Here is a 13,682-nt window from a genome sequence, read left to right on the forward strand (position 1 = left end):
TCGGGAACAGCACCATGCAGGACAGACGAGCTCTAGAGAGGGTTGTGCGGTCAGCTGAGCGCACCATCCGCTCCGAGCTCCCTGACCTGCACTCAATCTACAGCAGGCGGTGCTGGACCAAGGCCAGGAAGATCGTGAAGGACCTCAGCCATCCCAACAACAGACTGTTCTCTCTGCTGAGGTCAGGAAAGCGATTCCGCTCCCTGAAGACCAACACAGAGAGACTGAGGAGGAGCTTCTTCCCGCAGGCGATACGGTCTCTCAATCACACCACCACACAGTACTGACCCACACATACAGTTCTTACACACACACTGGACTTTCTGGACTTTGGTTTTGCACAACACTGGTCACTATATTCTTCATTTCCGGTTAATACTTGTACAGCTGCTGTTATTGTGTATATATTTATTTATATTTAGATTTCTTCATACATTCTTATATAGTTCTATATTGTGTATTTTGTTGTACAGTTATTTTATTTTCAACTTTAATTTATATATTTTATCTTATTCTTCCCAGTTAAATTTACCCTTCATTCTAATTTGTGTTGTACAGTTATTTCATTTTTAACCTTAATTTATATTTTATTCCTTCCTAGTTAAATTTACCCTTTTTAATTTTTCATATTTATTTCCTATCTTATTCATAGCCTTTTCCTTTTTTGTTTTCTTTAGGTCACGAGCAGTTGTCCAAGCATTTCACTACATATCGTACTGTGTATGACTGTGTACGTGACAAATAAAAAATTTGAATTTGAATTTGAATTTGAATTTGACAGCAACCATAGAGGCAAGTGGCAAGTAAAGCAACGTGTGAATATGGGTTTCCTGTCCAGTTAGAATTATATGCTTTGATATAATAAAGACAGAATTAGGACTGGTAGACACTTCTGATGAGCTTAGAGACTTCTTTCAACATATTTTCCAACATAAAGCTAATCAGGATTTTAACTCACAGAGCAGCTATTCCCCAGTGGCCTCCAGACTTCTTTCCAGCCTCAGTAAACAGTGACAGACCAATGAGATTGATGGTGGGAGCGATAGCCAGAGGACCAATATATCTTAGCACAAGGCCCACCAGCCCAGATAAGCCTAGTGTGAGCTGAAGGAGAGAGGATACCAGAATGGCTCCCTGGATCTGTGGAAGATAAGACAATAAGGACGTAATGTCATTCCCTATGCCAACATAAAGGTTTCATATCTAAAATTAAATGCTGTGCATCTTTTGCCATTATAATGCTTTCGTTTGACTTTAACCTTTCAAAATTAAGTTTTAGGCCTTTTGCAGAACTCAGTTTTAGAACATGAAACTCTAAAAACTGTTCAAGTTAAAAGTCTGACATTTTCACTGGTTTGACCCAAAATCTGAAATTTAGGACAGATAAAATTGAAACAGACTGTCTATTAGCGATTTAAAAATAGCAGAATTCAAGCAGTTGTGTAATTTGAGCACATGCTAACAAAGAACTTCACATTGACAGCTAGCCACAGTTTCTAAATAGTATGTACTGTGCAGCCTCTGATGAGAAATATCTATCTATCTATCTATCTATCTATCTATCTATCTATCTATCTATCTATCTATCTATCTATCTATCTATCTATCTATCTATCTATCTTCATTGATTGTACTTATTTGTATTTTTGTATTTCCTTCTGATATCTGTACCCGAGCTGAGGTGACGCAGAAATTTCCCCATTGTGGGATCAATAAAGTCTTATCTTATCTTAATGTAGCTTTTCTCTCGTTGGGTTCTTCACACTGTCCTTTTTCCTGTTTGTCGAGGGACTTAAAATGAATTCAACTTCACATTTAAATGTTAAGTCTTGACAACATATTTTTCACTTCTTTGCTTATTTATACCCCCCCCCCCCCCCCCCCCCACACACACACACACACACACCTTGTTTTGTTTTTTTAACCACACAAGTGAACATACCTCACGCATTCTTGTCATCCAGACCTCATCTGAATTTTCCATTTGTAGCGGACTGGTGCCATTATGAAACTGCACCAATGGTTTCACAGGTGCATTTGGCACAGGACACTGCCACTTGGGTAATGCAAGAATTGCCAGGGTTGGTGTGATGAAACTGAATGTGCCACCCTGGAGGATTGGTAACCTGCAAGTCAATAATTTTAAAGTTAAAGGTCAAAGGTCACTTGACCAAATGATGTAAAGTCTCTTCTGATTACGCTTGACTTTGTATACTCAAAGCAAACCTGAAGATAATTTTTATTTTTCAAAATAACTACACTGATTTTACTCTCTCACACAGGTATATACGTATATAGATCAATCTCATGAAATAACAATCCATAAGATTGGCCTAAAAGTTAACTTTAACCTTAAGTGGCAAATGGACAATAATCATGCTGATGTTTTTCTCCACACATAATCATTTAACTGTCAAAATAAATTGCTGCACAGATTAGGCGGACTTATTATTTATAGCTGAGGAGGAACCATGGTTCATTCTTCATTTAGACACTTTAGGAATTGGCAGTTGATTATCACAAATGGAATCCCTTTCCTGATATTTCAAGTTTGTCAAAATATGTGACATTCAATTCATCCTGTCTTCCTCCCTTAGCCCATCAATCATTATCTGACTTGGTGGTATGTGTACCTGTCTGCATAGAGCTTACGACAACCTGTATCGATCAATCGTTTGTTTATTTTCTAGTCTATCTATGATATGACAGTGTTTTTCTGATTTAATTTAATTTACAGCATTTTACAAATCAGTTAGTGCTTGTAAAACCTATCTGCAAATGTATAGTATAGTGTACAATCCATTGGTTTTATTATACTGTAATCTGCCAAAGGGTAGTCAAGCTTTGTTATTACAGAGTCCTGTAATGTATTTTTTGGGAACGAAATCAAATGTTATTTCTTTCCTCTTAGTTTAGACTACACTCGTGTCATAGTTATGTACCTATTTTCCCCGTGCCATATGCTCATAATGAAGAGTGAGAATGCAGTTTGTGTTTAAAACTAATTCAAACATCCAGAGAAAAAATTTCAAACTAAATAAAATACACCCATAGTGTTCATTCTTTAAACAAAGGATTTGGCTGTAGTGCGATATTAATGTTAACCCCTCCTTGGTAGGACTTCCCAGCAAGTCCTGGCAGTAACCTGAATAGAATAGAATAGAATAACCTTTATTGTCATTGTACAGAGTACAACGAAATTGGAGTGCCACTCCCTTGGTGCAAGTTTCAATAATAAATATAAATGTAAAATATAAAAAGTACAAAAAAACCAATCATAAGTACTCAAACAATAGTATGTACAATATATACAGGATAGCATCATTAATATAATGACAGTATGAATAGCAGCATAATATAATGACAGTGACGGTATGGAATAGGTTCAATTGTTTTTGTGCTTATTTACTACGGTGATAGCTCTGGGAAAGAAGCTATCCCTGAATCTGTTTGTCCTGGTTTTATGTGACCTGTACCGTCGGCCTGACGGTAATAGTTCAAACAGTTGGTTGCTGGGGTGAGAGTAGTCCTTGATGATATTGCCAGCTCTGCTGAGGTACCGAGAGTTTGCAGTGACCTCCAGGCTGGGCAGAGAGCAGCCAGTGATCTTCTGGGCTGTGTTGATGACCCTCTGCAGTACTTTCCTGTCCGCAGCTGAGCACCCTGCATACCATGTTGTTATGCCGTACGTTAGGATGCTCTCTATGGTGGCTCTGTAAAATGTCACCAGCAGCCTCTCCTCCAGGTTGTTCCTCCTGAGGACTCTCAGATAGTGGAGACGCTGCTGGGCCTTTTTAACCACCGCCGTGGTATTTGCAGTCCAGGAGAGGTCATCAGAGATCTGCACGCCCAGAAACCTCATGGAGTGTACCCTCTCCACACAGTTCCCGTGAATGTAAAGTGGGGCCGGGTCTGCTCTGCCCTTCCTGAAGTCCAAGATAAGTTCTTTAGTTTTCGTTGTGTTCAGTTGGAGGTTGTTAACTGAACACCACTCACTCAGTCTGTTGACCTCATCTCTGTAGTCCGACTCATCCCCCCTTGAGATGAGTCCAACCACTGTGGTGTCATCCGCGAACTTTATGATGGTGTTTGAGAGATGGGTAGGGGAGCAGTCGGATGTGTAGAGCATAAACAGGAGGGGACTCAAAACACATCCTTGTGGAGACCCGGTGCTGAGTGTGATGGTGCTGGACGGGTGGGGGCCGAGTCTGACAGACTGTGGTCTATTTGTCAGGAAGTCCTTGATCCAGAGGCAGATGGGGGTGGAGAGTCCCAGGTGAGACAGTTTCTGGACCAGGATCTCCGGGATGATATGATTGAATGCTGAGCTGAAGTCCAGAAAGAGCATTCTCACATAGCTTCCTCGGTGCTCCAGGTGACTCAGCGCAGTGCGGAGCACTATGGAGATAGCGTCCTCGGTGGTTCGATTTGTCCTGTAGGCAAATTGGTGGGGGTCCAGAGTGGGAGGCAGACCGGCCCTGATGTGCTGACAGACCAGTCTCTCAAAACACTTCATCACTACAGGCGTAAGTGCAACAGGCCTGTAGTCATTTGGGCTGGCCACAGCTGTCTTCTTGCCGATGGGGATGATGGTGGAGGTTTTGAGGCAGGGTGAGACGGTGTTTGATGACAAGGAAAGGTTGAAGATTTTAGTGAAGACTCCGGTCAGTTCGTCAGCACATGCTCTGAGAACCTTTCCATGTATTCCATCAGGACCTGCTGCCTTCCTGGGATTCACTGACCTTAGAACACACCTCACTTGATGCTCCCTAAGTGTTAGTGTGCCAGTGCTGGGGGCGGGTGGAAGTGGTGTGGCAGCTGAGGGCCTGGTCGTCTCAAAGCGGGCGAAGAAACGGTTTAGATCCTCAGCCAGTGAGGCATCAGTCCTAGATGTTGCCTGGTTATTGCTTCTGCAGTTGGTAATGTGATTGATCCCTTGCCACATTTTTCTGGGGTCGTTGTCAGCAAAGTGATCTTCAATCCTCCTCCTATAGACAGCCTTAGCTTTCCTGATGCCTCTATTCAGGTCTGCCCTGGCCGCCCTATACGCAGCCCTGTCCCCTGACTTGAAGGCAGTGTTGCAGCTTTTTAGGAGGGATTGCACTTCGCTATTCATCCAGGGTTTTTGATTTGGAAACACCCTGACCCTTTTGTTGACGGTGACATTGTCAACACAGTTCCTGATGTACGAGAGTACAGTGTCCGTGTACTCCTGGAGGTTGTGGCTGGAGAATAAATCCCATACAGTTGTTGAGAAGCAGTCCTGCAGTTGAGAAAGGGCTCCTTCAGGCCAGGTTTTTATTGTCTTTGTCTGGGGCTTTGTTTTTCTCAGCAGGGGGGTGTAGGTGGGGGTGAGGGACATGCAGAGGTGGTCAGATCCAGCCAGGTGGGGGAGGGGTGTCGCTCTGAAAGCATGCCTGATGTTTGAATAGACATGGTCCAAAGTGTGTTCTCCTCTCGTAGCAAAGTTCACAAACTGGACAAATTTAGGAAGCACAGTCTTTAGGCACGCTTTGTTAAAGTCGCTTTGTTTGTTTATGGTGTTGAGCAAGAGGCTGAGAGCCGTGCTAACGTTAGCATCCGGCGGTATATAAACAGCTATCACAATAACTACTGTAAACTCCCTCGGGATGTAAAAAGGTCTGCACAAGACTGCCAGAACCTCCAAATCAGGAGAACAGTGTGTGTGAATGATCCTGCTGTTACAACACCACTCGTTATGCACGTAAACACATAGCCCCCCTCCTCTGCTTTTACCTGAGTTGCTGTTTCTGTCATGCCGGTGTAGCGTGGGGCCTGCTAACTCGACTGCAGCGTCGGGAATCAGCGGGTGAAGCCACGTCTCCGTAATAAGAATAATGCTGCAGTTACGTGCAAAGCTTGTGTTGGCTATCTGTAGCTCCAACTCGTCCAGTTTGTGGGTGATGGATCTGGCGTTCGATAGGAAAAGGCTCGGAAGTGCTGGCCGGTGTGAATGTTTGCGTAGCCTAGCATCTGAGCCCGACCGGCATCCCCTCTTCTGCTTTCTTTCCCCCGTCGCCTTCTACGCTTGCTGGGCGGGCAGACCATCCACGGTGACCCTGGCGGTCTCGCTATCGCCACCAGGATGTTGTGTGTTCGCTGATAGTCGCCAGAAACAGACAAACTATATTTAAAACCTAGGTCAATTAGGTTCTGGCGACTGTAAGAGATGGTGGTGTTGCAAACATTCAAAAATATCCACATTAAAAGTAAAAATTAGCACCAAACTGGAGAGCTAAGAGCCGCTGCACCCGTGCGCGCCGCCATCTTGCTAATATGCAAAGCTCATTTTAAGTTTTCTGTAGCCCGATAATAAAAACTGTCAATGCGTTGGAATCCATTCAATCCTTCGAATCACGTTTAAAAACCCACTTGTTTAAGCTAGCCTTTGAAACAAATTCGATTTAAAATTTTTACTCAGTTTGCGTTTGTGCCATACCACTTATCTGAAACTTTTCCGTAATGATAACTGTATTTTCTTCGTCACTCTATTGCTGTAACCCCGCAAATGCGGCTCTTGTGTGAAGCACTTTGATGTACCTTGGTCTTTTAAATCTGCTATAGAAATAAAATTGAAACTTAAACTGAAAAATTAGTGATGGGATTTCCGGGTCTTTTTAGAGAACCGGCTCTTTCGGCTCGGCTCACTAAAAAGAGCCGGCTCTTTCGGCTCCCAACCGGCTCTTCAGGTTGTTTTGTTGCTTTAATTTATTTATTATTAACAACTATATAAAATTATGCACAAAAGGAATTACTAATGTAAAAAAAACCCTGTAGTTTTATATATATATATGTTTATATATAAATATATATAAATATATATATATGGTGGCCCCTAGAGACAAAGCACATACAAACTCCAAAACACACTTCTAGCGTTAACTGAATTTCCAAAGCTACCTAGATCACTTAAATTACACAATTGAAAGCATGTGTGCATTGTTTGTGTATTTATACACAGGCATTCATATATATTCAAATAATTTTAAAAAATGTTTACCTGTTACTACCACACACCAAGTCGTTGGTACTTCCTGGCTTGTGTAGCCACTAGGTAACATAAGCTCAACACTGCCCCTAGCATCCTGGAGCACTTCTGTTGTGAATTGTATGTGCTTCAGGGTTTTTTTTATACACTCCACATAAAATGTAATAAATAAATCATATAATACAAAAACCAACTATTCACATTTCAACTTTTAACTATTTAAATTTTCATCATTTTCCTTTTAAACAAATTTAAAGTGAAACAACACAAAACACTGCAAACACACAATTAAATATAATTATGAAAAAATATGAAAACAAAAGAAGATGCACATTCTCTGTCATATGGGCCTGCATGAATAAACTTTCTGAATCCTTTATCATCTGCAACTGAAAATAGTTGTGGGTGATCACTACACCTTTCTAATGTGTTTCTGGCTCTCTTTCTCTCTCTTTCCCTCGGGCTCTGTTCTGTGAGTGTAACTACCGCCCCTCCCCCCTCTTCCCAGCACAAAGCACAAGACTCGCGTGCTGAGTGAAGCGGAAAAAAGTGCGAGAGAAAGGGTGAGAGAAAGAAAAAAAACAACCCACGGCTCCCAATAAAGATCCGGCTTGCGTCTGTCACTACCCGATCCGTACCGGAAACCCGATCTGTACCCCGCATGTGCAAATCTTACGTCACTTCCTCTCTTTGCCAACATTGCGACATTCAATATATTTGAATGATACAGTTAGCACCCAGTTAGCTCCTAGCATTTCTCAACAGCTCTGCCTCCTTTTCGACTACCGGGACATTTAAACAATGGATAACCCGTATCCGCAACAAATTTTTGCTTTTCTCCTCAACAGAGAGTGTTCCCCGATTGAACAACAGCGCCGTAAAATAAGAAGAATGGTGCCTAATGACAGAGTTAATAATACAGACTTTATAATATGTCACGTGAAGATTCAGCAACCAGATGAAGTGTTTACTGGCAATTGACAGTGATAGCGGACATTATCATCACTTTTGCAACAATCCTCTCCACACAGACAACCATAAACACACTCGATTATCACTAAATCAAATTTAACACACGTTTGTAATGACGCTAATTCAGTTTACAATAGGGTTCATTCGCTCAGTCAGCAGGTGGCGGTATCCTCGTACACTGGGAGTACACTGCCATTAAACGAACAGAAGAAGAAGAAAACCCCTGCACATGCGCGGTACGGATTGGGTAGACCCGATTTGTATGGTCCGACTTTGCACATGCGCAGTAAGGATTAGGAGTCCCGATCTGTCACTATCTTTTTATTTTTTTGTTTTTGTCTACATTATATTAAATGTTTCATTATCGGAAACATTTTAAATGTCACGGCAAGTGAGAAGAGCCGTGTGGAGGAGGAAAAGGAGGATCCACACGCAGGCAGTCGTGAAGGTGTAAAAGGTGATTTATTGAACACAAAAGGAGAGGCAAACGGCAACACGGAGAACTGAACTAAACTGGGAAACAACTAAAACTACAAAGCACAAACCTGAATGAGAATGAGCAGAGAAGAATGATGATGGACAGCAGGGAGAACACACGGGTGAGACATGGTAGATACACAGATGAGGCAGGGTGGAATACACAGGGTAGTAATGAGGAAATGGGCCACAGAAGGGAGACACAGCTGGAAGAGATCAGGGCTAACGAGACATGGGGAACAAAGCTGCACACACTAACATAAGACAAAGACTTTCACAATAAAACAGGAAACATGAATCACAACTCAGAGACATGGACTCAACACAGAGACAGAAAATGAAACATGGAACTGTACTATACATGAAACCACCATTCCTAAAACATGGATAATAGAAACATGAAACTCTAATAATAATAATAATAATAATAATAAACATCACAACAAGAGAATGAGAAACAATCCAAAACACCAAGATAACTGAAACACAAAGTACCAGAGAAACAAAGAATAATCCATGATGCAAAAGTGAACCAAAACATAATAAACTCAAAATACTGGGTCCAACGGACCCAGAACCGTGACATTAAAAGATACTTGTTATTATTAACATCTTAACAGATACTCTGACCTGTAACTATCGTAAAATGCTTCGACCGGAAGTAGACACCTTTCGCGCATGCGGGGTACCGATCGGGTTTCTGGTAAGGATCGGGTAGTGACAGCGTCATTCACTTCAAAGAGTCGGCTGTTAGAGCCATTTCGTTCACGACCGACACATCACTATGAAAAACATCCTCCTTTTCACCCAAGCAGTTTTATTTGATTGCTCTACCAATGGCAATGCTGCTATTTATTTAACAGACTCTTCCTGTTGGATATAAATTTCATATCAGCTATCATTATCTGTTAACTAAGTAACTACTCTGCTACTGAGGATGCCGCTAAAAGATTTGAGAATGCTACATGTAGGACACATACCGCCACATTCTTAAAGAAAAAGAATGTGCATGAGAAAACTGGCTCTTATAATAAACTCAGAAAGAAATCGGAATCCAATCAGTGGAGTTCTTGGAAGAAAACAAACCCCTGGCCTTTGCAAGGTATTGTAACTTTTATATCTAACAGCAAAATAACAAAACATGTAACTATCATTTGCTGTTTTTATTCTTGTTTGTGAATCATAATAACCATAATAAAAAGTGATATGTCAAAGTGTTGAAAAGTGAAGTTGTTCTCTTTCAGAAAGTGTCCTAGCTAGGCAATTAATTACTACTGACATGAGATGTTCTAGAGCAGCGGTCCCCAACCTTTTTTGCGCCACGGACCGGTTTATGCCCGACAATATTTTCATGGACCGGCCTTTAAGGTGTCGCGGATAAATACAACAAAATAAAACTAGTACTGGTACCGAAAAAAAGAAAATTTATTCATAACACACGTGAAAAGACCCAGGAAAACCGAGTAAACGATAAAAACAATAACAAAATAACGCTGAAAACCGATAAAAACCCTGAAAACTATACATTTCACGCCTGAGCCTCAACTCTCGCGGCCCGGTACCAAACGACTCACGGACCGGTACCGGTCCAAGGCCCGGGGGTTGGGGACGGCTGTTCTAGAGATTCCCACAATAAACTAACCCACAGTTTAAGTTCACATGAACCACTACAGGAGCTGGGCTGTTACTTTAGATCCTTTGTGGATGTGTTTTAGGAAGACTTATATTAATCCTCAAAAATCCTCACTGAACAAAGAAATGCTTCCCCAATATCAGGTGTGCCAAACAAATAAAACGCTCACTCATTCTTAGGTGGGGCATTGTCTCAGTTTGCGCACTGCAAAGCTAGTGCCAAAAGATATTACACAAGTGGAAATTCTTGTGTGAACTCTTGTGTCTTCGTCTGCTTTGGTTCACTGAAATCATAAAAGGGTGTTACCTGTTTCCAACAGTCGTCTGCAGCAGCGTACACAATCCTGACACAAAGAATATGGTGGAGATCAGCTGACTTTTAGCAATGTTGTTGTCCTTTATACAGAGCGGTTCAGCCAAGATCAGTGGAACTGCAATGATGCCACCGAAAGCAAGAATGTAATGCTGCAGAAAGTGGAATAATAGAGAGATTTTAAAGGATTAAACATATTTTCTTTTTATACAGATTAATTTATGTTTTTATCTTCATAAAACTCCTTTTTATTTGACTTTAATGCTTGCTGTGTTGTTGTTTTTTATTGAAAAACAGTCACAATGTGCAATGACATAGATGAGAATTAATTTCATACCAGACTGTACTGGATGTCATTATCTCAAAATATCTGCGTACAGATCAAATGCCAAGTGTAATTGAGGAAATGTCTAAATCTAAAACAGTAATACCAGTTTATCTGATGTTCTCTACTCAGTAAGCAATAAGAGTTTCCCTATATCAGTGTTTCTTTGCTTTAAATCATTATGACAAAGGCTATTTCTTGTAACTCAGAACTAGTGTGGTCAGCTAGAATATTAACAATCTTGTATCTGCTACATCAAAACACAACGGCCTGGCTGGCAGGATATGTTCAGTCTCAGATGTCTCACACTTTAATCTAATTTGAGTGATGCACAGACATATATCTGGACTCACTAAGGCTGCTTGCAGCCAAGTACAAAACACATTATATGTCATTGACAACACCATCGGTGTGGTCAGAGCTAATTCTCCTATCAACACAACCTACAATGTCGTCCAGAAAATGTTAAGTGATTTGTAAAAAAAATAAATAAATAAATAATATGGGCAATGGAGCGGGTATCCTTGGTGTTTCACCAATGCTGACAAAAGAAGGTAATGCCACAAGTATTAGCAAAAATGTCATATCCTTTTATGTCTTTGCAGCTGACATTCAAGGCTTTACTATACTTCACACAGGGGTGGAAAACACGGGCATTGTTTGTTTTAATCATTTTCCAAACCTGCAACAATCAGGGAGATATCAGTTCCATGGCAGTGAGGATTCCTTGTGGAATGAGATAGGCTGGTAGAAGTTACTCTTTCCAGATGTCTAAAAGATTTTACATTTTGCCCAACATTCATATTTTGTGGTCAATCCTAATCAGTAACATAAATGGCCTTTTGCCATGTCAAGTTAAAAGACACAATAGAACCTTCAGCATCACTTATTAAAAGATTTGAGTGAGTGGTCATATATATATATATATATATATATATATATATTAGGGGTGCAACGATATTCGTATCGATATTGAACCGTTCGATACAGTGCTTTCGGTTCGGTACGCATATGTATCGAACAATACAACATTTGTTATTTATTTTATCAACTTTCCTTCTGACGATGCTGTCTGTGTTGAGCGCTCAGTGAATCTGCGTTCGACTACTCCGCCAAGGCTCGACAGTGCAGCCTAGGCGGAGTAGTCGAACGTAGATTCACTGAGCGCTCAACACAGACAGCATCGTCAGAAGGAAGAGCGCAGGGCAAGCTAGCGAGACAGAAGTTAAGCTCTCCTTGCAACATGGACCTCCCCCACCCTCATTCAGATCTGGCGTTTGGAATTATTTTGGTTTTCATGTGACGTATGACCCTGAAGGTAAGCGAGTCATGGACTAAAGTAAAACAGTATGTTGGATGTGCCATGCAATGCTCAATTACATGGGTGGGAACTAGTGTGTTAGCTCGTTAACGTGTTGGCCGTCTAGCCCCATGCACGGGGCGATCGGTGGTAGCTCGTTAACGGAGATTTGCCATGTTGTGGCGTTAAGGTCATTTCAACGAGATTAACCTGAAAGCACTAGTGGGAACACAACAAATATGACTGCACATTTACGCCGACATCATCCTAGTGCAAAGACAAGTGGAAGCAGAAAAAAAACAAGCAAGCATGCTACTAACTTTAGCCGAGTCATTTAGACAGCTGTTAGCACATGATTCTCCTTATATGTTTAATATGCTGCTGAGAATATAGCCCAGAAGAAGCGGATAGTATAGCTTTTATTTTGGAAAGAGACATTTCTCTGTAATAAACTCTCTTTTCAAAGATGAGTGATTCCTCAATCAGATACAGGGCTCGCAATATCGCTAGCCCGACGTCCCGGGGCTAGCGATTTTTTTCAGTCGGGCTACCAAAATCTATCTCTGCCCTGCCCGTCGGGCTATTGTAGGAAGGAAAAATATATGTCAATGCTTTTGCATTCTTTCAGAAATGTAGCTGGGTAATTATGTCATTGGCATCGGTGAGCCACTGTCAATATGTGACATATTGCAATCGCGTTTGAATTTGCGCTTGTTTTTTTGCTTTCACTTTGCAATCGCGCAAACTGTGTATAGAGAGCGACAGCACTGATCTGTGAGTGATGATAATTTGTGCACCAATTCTTCTGACATCGTCTTATTAATTGTTAGCTTACTATGCAAACATGACAAGTGAAATCTCACGCAGCAAGCTTAAACGTGAGAGGTTGATCGCGCAGAGAATCGCTGAGCTTATGTGAGTGCGTGTGTAAAAGCAGCAGGATATATATTTGACTACGATGACCTGGATGACTGAGAACCTTCACAGACAGATATATATTTTAGTTCTGCTGAGCCAAATAAGACAGGTCAGGGTGAAGAAGTGACAGCCAAAGAAAAGCTTACCACAAAACGGAGAAGTTATGACAAATCAGACTATAAGGCAAAAAGAAAGTGCAGCTTTATGGTTTCATAGACAAAAGAATTTCTGTGGCTGCAATATGACGAGCTATATAACCAGGGGTGCACATAAGTGGTCAGCAGGTGCGCATTCGCTGTCAAAATAAAAAACACGCACAAGGGTTAGGGTTAAATTTAAAAACTGTACTTTTGAGTTAAAATATATATTTATAATTTTAATAAATGACAAATTAAAAAGGCATGAACATTTTTTTTGTATCGAAAAAATATCGAACCGTGACACCAAAGTATCGAACCGAACCGAACCGTGAATTTTGTGTATCGTTGCACCCCTAATATATATATATGTATGCTAAAATGCTAACAGATTATTTTCAAATAAATACAAATCAATAATATGCTACAGGAGAAAATAAAGTCACCAACATTTTGGTCATTTCAACATGCCAGCCTTGGAGCTTAAATTTAATATATTTTTACAGCATGATCATATTTTCCTTGTCGCTGGTTCAACCAAGGTCACTCAGCCTGAAAGAAAACTGGTATTATTATAACCTTGAAAATATCTAAACTAC

The 13,682-nt window shown here is 40.9% G+C and overlaps 1 protein-coding gene across 1 annotated transcript in view; it reads right to left on the reverse strand.

Moving 5' to 3' along the window:
• si:dkey-106n21.1 (solute carrier family 23 member 2) overlaps window positions 1-13,682 on the reverse strand; it is a 73,221-nt gene that overhangs the window by 38,107 nt on the left and 21,432 nt on the right. Inside the window, exons 3-5 of the mRNA XM_014409091.2 lie at window positions 10,398-10,555; window positions 1,943-2,126; window positions 959-1,140 (exon numbers count right to left, since the gene is read on the reverse strand). Coding sequence (XP_014264577.1) covers window positions 959-1,140; window positions 1,943-2,126; window positions 10,398-10,555 — 524 coding nt within the window. The remainder of the gene's footprint in view (window positions 1-958; window positions 1,141-1,942; window positions 2,127-10,397; window positions 10,556-13,682) is intronic.

The sequence above is a fragment of the Maylandia zebra genome, linkage group LG7 (genome assembly GCF_041146795.1).
Source record: "Maylandia zebra isolate NMK-2024a linkage group LG7, Mzebra_GT3a, whole genome shotgun sequence".
Taxonomy (NCBI): Eukaryota; Metazoa; Chordata; class Actinopteri; order Cichliformes; family Cichlidae; genus Maylandia; species Maylandia zebra.